Genomic DNA, 9,480 nt, shown 5'->3' on the forward strand with positions numbered 1-9,480 from the left:
TATGAAAGATTTGAATATCTTTCAGTTGTTGCACATAGTCTTCGTAGATGTTCAATACAAAGGTTTAAAGGCGCTCTTTGATTCACAGGATTCTCAAAATGCAGGAATAGGAGAAACTGAAGTTGAATGTCCTATTAGATCCTGTAATATTTGCAAGTCATAGGAACTTACATCAAAAGAGTGTTTGATGGACAAAAGAATTTGTAGGATGGAAATTTTCCTCTAAAAAGGAGTCAGGAGCAATCTTTACAAACAAAAAAATGATCCAAGGATTCCATTACTCTGGATGAATGTAAAAGAAAAATCATAAGAATTCAAATCATCGAAAAAATCTTATGTAATTATTTAGCAAAGGAGCCCTCGTTAAGAGACTCAAATAGTTCATGCTATTTGAGTGTGCACTCCTACCGGATGAACGAACTCAGAACACAGCTTGCTTGGAACAGAAAAAAAAAATTGCAGGACACAAGGAGAAAACAATCAGGTTCTAAAGTGGCATATACTCCCTCAGTCCCAAAATAAGTGTCTCAACTTTATACCAACTCTAGCACAAAGTTGTAATAAGGTCAAGGCACTTATTTTGGGACGGAGGGAGTAGAATTCAGCACAACATCCAGGTAAAACACCAGCTACATGATAAAAAAACATGATACAAATTCTCCATAATTCCAAAGCCAAAAACTTGGAGAAGAAACAATTATCATGATAAACAGGCATCCAGTATGAACAATCAGGAATGTGTGTAAACGAGTAACAGCTGACTTCAAGCATGGTTTTGACTACAAAATTCATGCAACATGAGATTGCTTAGCACGCCGCTGCAAACCAGGATAAAGCCAGCATGATCATATGGTAGGAGTATTTCGGATTACAAGATGTCTAATAAAATAAGATTGCTCATCTAATCTCAGAGACTATAGTCTCAATTTGGGGAGTCCCCTCCGATCAGCGGATCATCAATCCTTGCATCCCCTGCCCGCCATCTTCAGTCACCTTGTTAGCTTGGATTGTGTTGATAGCATTTGCAATGTTTCCCTGTAGCAGAATTTTAAGAGGAAACTGGATTAGTTGCTCGGTAAGCACCTAAAAGTTCTCTAGGTCACTGTACGAGTTACATATCTGACATTCATCGGGAAATCAGAAAGCTATGCATGCTTGAACTAGTTTGCAGCTGAAATTTTCTACTGCAAATTTGAGAGGAGGTAATTGTGAGAGGCTTACCCTCCACACTCCAAGCTTTGAACGTAGACTCTGCCATTGTGGCATCCCAAAGACCCTCACAGTATGTCGGCTGAAATTACATGTCAGAACAAGTATTAACCAAAAAGGAAAGGAAAACACTGTAATATGGACCAAGAAAGTCTTGTGGACATGAATACCTGACAATGACCAATTGATTAAGCTGGTCAACTTTGCAGTCCAAAATCTTTGATGAAATTGCTTTCACAATCCAATATTCCACCTCATCATCATTGATCTAACAAAGAATTAAAAAAGTCAATATAACATTAAATCAAGTGAACAACAATAGGAAGGCAAGGTAAGCCAATTACCTCAAGGGCTTTTGTAATTGCAGAGTAAGGAATTTCCCCAGAACAATGGCCACTCAGATCAAGCAGGGACATCAGACGCATTTTGGTTATGCACTCCTCATGAACCAGTCCTGTAAATGGTCCACCATTAGATATCCAAAACTTGAAGCAACGTAGTATTGCTAGCACCGGCTGAGCTCAGGCAAGGTTGAAAGGGCCATGGCCCGCCCTGGGCAGGAGCAAAAAAAGGTTAAAAAGTGAAGTCCAGCCCACAATAATGCACTGATTTTAATTTGGCATCACTCTTTATACAGTCCGGCCTGCCCAACATTTTATTGTTAGCTCCGCCACTGATTGCTAGCATTGGTTCACCAGAACATACCATATCCTTGCAGCAAGGTAGAGTTAGCAGTCTGAAACGCTAAATAGGATTCGAGCCTCTGAGTAAGGAATATCTTCAGTAGCTCGTAAACAGGCTGATACTTGTCATCTTTCTCGAGCTGTGCAACAGCTGGCATATCGAGCAGGTCACACTGCAATAAGCATATTTCCATCAATACAGTATATAAGGTAAGGTATGCAGCCAGTGCTAGATTTTTAACTGGCATTAAACCACATGTATAGTTTGCCAGGGTTAAAACTTGCTAAATAAATCCCTCAAGAATTTCAGAACCTACTGTTGGCATACAAGGCACAACGACATACAAATCAGTAGCAGAGGAATTGCGCAATGCAATGCATAGCGGCACAAGTTTGTGGAAGCAATAATCCATCAAACCAAAAGAAGAAAGCTTGTAAGGGACATCTTGTCACAATTTTGGCTTGGCTCGGTCTGGTAGTAACCAGAAATATTTAAGGTTCACAAGATTAACATTTGCAGGCAGATAACTTTAGTCTTCTTACATCTATCTAATATAGCGATATTTGACTGTCATAACCAAATTCACATTTGGTGACATGATTGGAGAATGGCATGTTTCTGGTATGGAGAAAGCGATGCATTATGGCTCTCACGAGATTTTTCCACACGAACACAAGCCCTAAGACGGAGGAGATGTGAGCCGGAGGATAAAAGTAGTACCTGATAGAGGTCAGATGACTTGACAAACTCAACAATTGCTGCAGCAGCTTCTTCCTTTGCCGCACCGATTGCATCAGCATCATCAGCCGATCCATCGAACGTGGCCAGGTACTTGTTGAGAAACTTGAAGTAGTCCTTGGTCATGCTGACAATCATCATCATCATCATCATAACAAGAAGGGATCGCATCATCAGTATACAACAACCTTGCCATGTTACTTCTTACACACTGGCTAAAAAATGCAAGGAAGTTGGAAGCAAAGGGCCGCACCCCTTGTGGTCTTTAAGAATCCTGGTGACGGCAAGGAACAGCTCCCTCTGCTCCGGCTTGCCGATGCCCCAGTAGGCAACAAAGGCGTCGATGTTCTTGAAGGTGGGGACGACGCAGTCGGCGGCGGCCTTCCCGGCGGCGGCGGCGGCGACCTCGAGCGCCTTCCTGTAGACCATGGCCTTGCCGGAGAGGCTCGGAAGCAGGTTGTACAGGCTGAAGAGGACTTTGATGCGCAGCGTGGGCTTGTCGGCCGGCGGCTGGTGGGTGAGCTTGGCGCAGATGAGCTTGGCGATCTCCAGGGCCTCGTCCTCGGATCCGGCCTTGGTGACGAGGTTGCAGATGACGGTGAGGATGCACTCGAGATCTGCGGCTGCACACAGCAACGCGGCGCAATTCAGAAAGGAGCGGACGGAGACGGAGACGGAGAGGGGAGGGGCGGGCTGACCTTTGTCGGGGGCGCTGGGGGAGAGGAGGAGGAGGTCGGCGGAGGCTAGCATGAGGGTGGCCATGTCGAGCCAGCGGCCGGCGAGGAGGTGCTGCTGCGCCTCGGCGCAGAGGCGGGCCACCTCCGGGTCGGCGACCTCCGGGCCCGCGTCGGCCCAGGCGAGCTGCGCGGTGGAGCGCACCACCGCCAGCATCGGCTCCTCCTCCGTCGTGTTCACTATCGTCGCCATGCTCGGATTCTTCTCTCTTCCTCCGCCGCCGCCGCCGGTGTGGGAGAGGGAGAGGGGGAGGGGATGGGGAATATGATTAGGGCTGGACTTACGAACGAGCTTTTAGGCTCGGCCCGTTACAGCTCGGCCCGATAGGATGGATAGTTAGGCGAGCCGAGCTATGAAAATAGGCCCGATTCCAACTCGGTGACTCGTTGAGGCCCAGCCCAATCCCGTCGGCCGCGCATGGCGGCGTCAGGTCACAGCAGAGAGAGCACGCACGCGACACGGTTTCTTCACCCTTCTCCCTTTCTCTGCCACCCCTCTTCTCGCCGCGCCGCAAGCTGGACTCATCGGGCTCAGCACCGACGGCGACGGCCGACGTCGCTTTCCCTCACCACAGCGGACGTGTCTCCCCTCCTTGCCCAGCAGCCACTCGCCCACTGCACCACCAGCCGGATCTTTCCCTTGTCCGTCGACCTGATGACCCGGTGAGAAGACGGCCAGCGACAAGGCCAGGGGGTTCAGGGTGGTGCCGCGTCCAGGTAAAAACTTCCCATGCGCTCGTCCTCTCCTCCTTCCGCTCTGGCGTTTCCTTTGACCCTGTCTTCTTTTCATCCCTCACATCGCTGTGGACTCTCTGGGTTACCTTGCCGGCGGTGAGCCCTCCTTTTTCTGCCACCTCCATCTCCACTCTCATTTCTTACTTCTTCTACGCCCGCCCCGCTCGCCTCGTGGCTACGCTTGTCGAAACCCTAGTTTTCTCTGTCCAGGTGGCTAGCCCTGCGGTTGCTGCCTTCATGGCGGACACCGACATTGGGGATGCCGCGGTGGTGCGGCTTGGCCTGCACCTGTCTCTGGCTGACGCGCGGGCCTTGGCCGCACGGCTCCCCGCGGGCGCCGTTGTTGCCCCACCCATCGCCTTCAAGGCGAGAGTTACTGGGCATGGACATCCCCTTAGCCTTTCGACTCGACGTCGCTGTCGGTGTCAAAACCGGCAGATCTCGGGTATGGAGTCCTGAACTGTGCGTCTGAAGATCAATGGTAACAGGAGATAAAGGGGACACAATGTTTACCTAGGTTCGGGCCCTCTTAAAGGAGGTAAAACCCTACTTCCTGCTTGATTATATTCGATGAGTATAGGGGTTACAAGAGTTGATCTACCTCGAGATCATAATGGCTAAACCTTAGCTGTCTAGCCTATGAGAATTCTGATAGCCTCTACGGACTAAACCCTCCGGTTTATGTACACACCGGAGGGACCTAGGGTTGTACATAGTCGGTTTGTAAGGGAAGGAAATAACATATCCGGACACCAATCTTGCCATCCACGCATAGGGGAGTCCTACCCGGACACAAGGGGAAAGTCTTCTGCTTGTATCATCACGGCCCATCAGTCCGGCCCATATCAAATAGCACGGACACCCGAGGACCCACTAATCCAAGACTCCCTCAGTAGCCCCTGAACCAGTCTTCGATGACGATGTGTTCGGCACGTTGATTGTCTTCGGCATTGCAAGGCGGGTTCCTCCTCCTGAACACTTTAAAACAATTATGTATCCGGCTCTGTATAATTGTTACAACCCTTAGCCACGAAGGCAAGATATCCAGACCAAACCGTGTTTTTTCACTGACAACTTTTTCGACGAAACGTCATATCGGGCTCTTTAACATTTCGAACCGTTTTTACGCCTCCCGCTTCGCGTTTCGAGGCATAGCCTCCATTGGTACGTCTTGTAAAAAATAGAGATCGTGCCCGCGCATTACGGGATCCTCATCAATACAGTTTTGGGTAATCCAACCGTGCCATTCGCACGATCTCTTCGGGAACTGGCAAGTTTTAAGGCTTGAGAGGGGTGGCGTTTGGCATTTCACCGCCTATATAAGAGGGTAAAGATTCCTTCTTTCTCTCCAACGCCTTTCTCCTAGCTCTTGCCACTAGTAGAAAACAGGGCTTTGGTCCAAGCCGGGCCAGCCCATTAGTCCCGGTTCAGTCACGAACCAGGACCCATGGGGGCATAGGTCCCGGTTCGTGAGGCCAGGGGGCTGGCCGGGCCTCGTGGGGCATTGGTCCCGGTTCGTCTGGCCCCTTTGGTCCCGGTTCCAGCCACGAACCGGCCATTGGTCCCTGTTCGTGGCTGGAACCGGGACCAAAGGGGGTGCCTATATATACCCCCTCGCCCGTGAGCAGAGCAGTGGAGTGCTCTGTTTTTCTGGCCGGCCGTGGGAGAGCTTTGTGGTGCTCTAGCTCACCTCCTATGCACATGAGGTGTTCGATGAAATGCCCGAGCCACACTTAAGCTTTCTCCTCTCGAAGCTCCTTGTCCAAGCTCCATTTTCCTCGAGATTTGTCTAGGTTTGACGGTCCATCCTGCCCCGTCCCCGTCCTCACCGCCGTCGATTGCCCGTGCCGATCTCGTGACCGGCACCACTGTCGTGAGCCTCTTGATCTTATCTTCTTTCTAAAAGAAAAAAGTTCTTACTTGTATGATTTAGATAGATACTTGTGTAATTTTCTTACTTTTATTATTGTTTGTTATTATATAGTGCGATGGTTTTGGTATCCGCCTCCGTCGGCCCTCGTCCTGTCTACGATTCGGATGTGGTATATATTATCTTTTATAACTATTTGGTTCATTTAGTGTTTATAACAATTATGCCGACCAACGTGACATAGATTTTTTTATCTAGGAGGTATGTGAACCGGAAATTCCAACCGACCCTATTGTCGAGAGGTTCAATTTAGTTGAAGAAGAAAACAATTACTTGAAGGAAAATTGAAAAAAATTGAGGAGGAGAAGATGATATTGGAGTTGCATGCTGCGGATGTCATCGATGATCACAAGATCAAGATGGATGCAATGCGCTTGAAGATTAGAAAGATTAGAAAATACGCCATTGATACCGAGGCTTGGTATCATTATGCCGTTTGGATCAATTGTTACCTTAGTTGCGATTATGATCGCATTTGTTGTTGCATTGAAATGTTTTACATAGTTTCAATGTATGGTTTAATTAGATGCTCTGGAGAGACATATGTTGTTCAATGAGAACTATATATGTACTTTGGTTTTAATGTGATGATGAACTTCTATTAATTTGGTCACTTATCTATTCATGATGTTCTTGATAAAGCAAACAAGCACACACGAGAATATTCACCCCACGCTATTGCTCCCCGGCAACGGCGCCAGAAAAAGGTCTTGATAACCACAAGTATAGGGGATCAATTGTAGCCTCTTTCGATAAGTAAGAGTGTCGAACCCAACGAGGAGCTAAAGGTAGAACAAACATTCGCTCAAGTTCTATCGACCACCGATACAACTCTACGCACGCTTGACGTTCGCTTTACCTAGAACAAGTATGAAACTAGTTTGTAGGAATAAAACTACGAGTACTTTGCGAGAATAAAACTACGAATAAATTGCGAGGTAATAAAAGTGGATAGCTTTTGTCAATAAGAAAGTCATTTGTCCCTAGGCAATCGATAACAAGTACCGGTAATCATCCTTGTAATTTTATATGAGGGAGAGGCATGAGCTAACATACTTTGTCTACTTGGATCATATGCACTTATGATTGGAACTCTAGCAAGCATCCGCAACTACTAAAGATCATAAGGTCGTGAAACCCAACCATAGCATTAAGTATCAAGTCCTCTTTACTCACATAGGTCATACCCCACCTACTCGGGTTTAAGTTTCTATCACTCTCGCAACCCACCGTAAGCGAACCATGAACATATTGCAACACCCTACAGCGAGGGCCCCTCACGTTTGCGCGAGAACGGAGGGCACCGTAGGACAAAACCATAAATAAAATATACAATCGTACCAACCAAGATCACGATTAACCCACAGGACAAAGCGGATCTACTCAAACATCATAGGATAACCATAGATCATTGGGAAATAATATATGGAGTTGAGCACCATGTTTAAGTAGAGATTACAGCGGGGAGAAGGGGTGTTACACCGCTGCAAAGAGGGGGAGAGAGTTGGTGTTGACGGTAGCAAGGTTATTGATGTAGATCGCCGTCACGATCGTTGCCCCCGGCGGCACTCCGACGCCATCGGAAGCGAGGGGGTGAGGGCCCCCCTCCTTCTTCTTCTTCCTTGGCCTCCCCCTAGATGGGAGGAGGGTTCCCCCTCTGGTCCATGGCCTCCATGGCTGTGGAGGGGCGAGAGCCCCTCCGAGATTGGATCTGTCTCTCTGTCCTCTTCTGTTTCGCATTCCCCTGATCTGGCCGAAAACCATTTCTTATATTGTGAAAGATCGGTAACTCCGATTGCGCTGAGATTTTAACATGATTTTTTTCCGGATATAAGCTTCCTTGCGCCCGAAGTAGAGCTCCAACCGACGTTCGAGGAGGGCATAACCCACCACCGCACGCCAGGGGCCTCTGGCGCGCTCTGGTGTCTTGTGGTGCGTGTGGGCCTCCGTTTGCGGTGATTCCAATTCCCAAAAATCACATATATTCCAAAATAATTCTCCGTGAAATTTTATTGCATTTGGACTTCGTTTGATATGGATACTCTGCGATACAAAAAACATGCAGAAAACAGGAACTGGCACTGGGCACTGGATCAATAGGTTAGTCCAATAAATCATACAAAAAGTTGCCAAAAGTATGTGAAAGTGGTATAATATTGGCATGAAACAATCAAAAATTATAGAGACGACGGAGACATATCAGCATCCCCAAGCTTAATTCAAGCTTGTCCTCGAGCAGGTAAATGATAAAAAAAAGATAATTTTTGATGTGGAATGCTACCTGGCATAAACTTGATCATATGTCTAGTCATGGCATGAATATTAAGACATAAGTGATTCAAAGCAATAGTCTATAATTTGACATAAAGACATCAATACCCAGGCATCCCAACAAACAATCATGTCTTTCAGAATATCAAATGCTAAAGAATGTTATCCCTTCAAAATCATATAGTCTTGTCATGCTCTGTCTTCCTAACACAAAGTATAAATCATGTACTACCCCGGTGTCAGCCAAGCAATTGGTTCATACTTTTGAACGCGCTTTAGCATTTTCAACCCTCACGCAATACATGAGCGCAAGCCATGGATATAGCACTATCGGTGGAATAAGTATGATGATAGGGGTAAATATAGAGAAGACAAAAAATAAGAAAGTCTCACATCGACGCGGCTAACTAACGGGCTATGGAGATGCCCATCAATCGATATCAATGCAAGGAGTAGGGATTGCCATGCAACGGATGCACTAAGAGCTATAAGTGTATGAAAGCTCAATATGAAACTAAGTGGGTGTGCATGAAACTCTACTATGAAAAATTCCCACTAGTATATAAAAGTGACAACATAGGAGACTCTCTATATGAAAAACATGGTGCTACTTTGAAGCACAAGTGTGGTATTTACATGCCCCTTTTCTTTTCTTTTTCATTCATTTTTTCTTTTTCTTTTTTTCTTTTTCCTTTTTTCTTTCCTTTTAGTCCGGAGTCTCATCCCGACTTGTGGGGGAATCATGGTCTCCATCATCCTTTCATCACTGGGGCAATGCTCTAATAATGAATAATGATGATCATCACACTTCTATTTACTTATAACTCAATACTACAAAATATGACTCTATATGAATGCCTCTGGCAATGATCTAGCGTAACATGTATGAAAATGATGAATGGTGGCTGAGCCACAAATGCTATGTCAGCTATATGATCATGCAAAGCAATATGAAAATGAATGCTCAAGTCAAACGGAAGCGATGGAAGTTGCATGGCAATATATCTCGGAATGGCCATGGAAAAGCCATAATAGGTAGGTATGGTGGCTGTTTTGAGGAAGATATAATAAGGCTTATGTGTGATAGAGCGCATCATATCACGGGGTTTGGATGCACCGGCGAAGTTTGCACCATGTCTCAAGGTGAGAAAGCGTAATGAACGGTACCGTAGAGGCTAG

The 9,480-nt window shown here is 46.6% G+C and overlaps 1 protein-coding gene across 1 annotated transcript; it reads right to left on the bottom strand.

Annotated features, from left to right (window-relative positions):
- Positions 1-682: 682 nt before the first annotated feature.
- LOC123080796 (eukaryotic translation initiation factor 3 subunit M) lies at positions 683-3,642 on the bottom strand. The gene is made up of 8 exons (XM_044503748.1): positions 3,330-3,642; positions 2,885-3,254; positions 2,614-2,758; positions 1,915-2,065; positions 1,554-1,663; positions 1,380-1,477; positions 1,222-1,291; positions 683-1,035 (listed from the first exon to the last, which is right to left on the bottom strand). The coding sequence occupies exons 1-8, from the start codon at positions 3,556-3,558 to the stop codon at positions 946-948; spliced, it is 1,263 nt and encodes a 420-aa protein (XP_044359683.1). The 5' UTR covers positions 3,559-3,642; the 3' UTR covers positions 683-945.
- Positions 3,643-9,480: the final 5,838 nt, after the last annotated feature.

Source organism: Triticum aestivum, chromosome 3D (genome assembly GCF_018294505.1).
Source record: "Triticum aestivum cultivar Chinese Spring chromosome 3D, IWGSC CS RefSeq v2.1, whole genome shotgun sequence".
NCBI lineage: Eukaryota > Viridiplantae > Streptophyta > Magnoliopsida > Poales > Poaceae > Triticum > Triticum aestivum.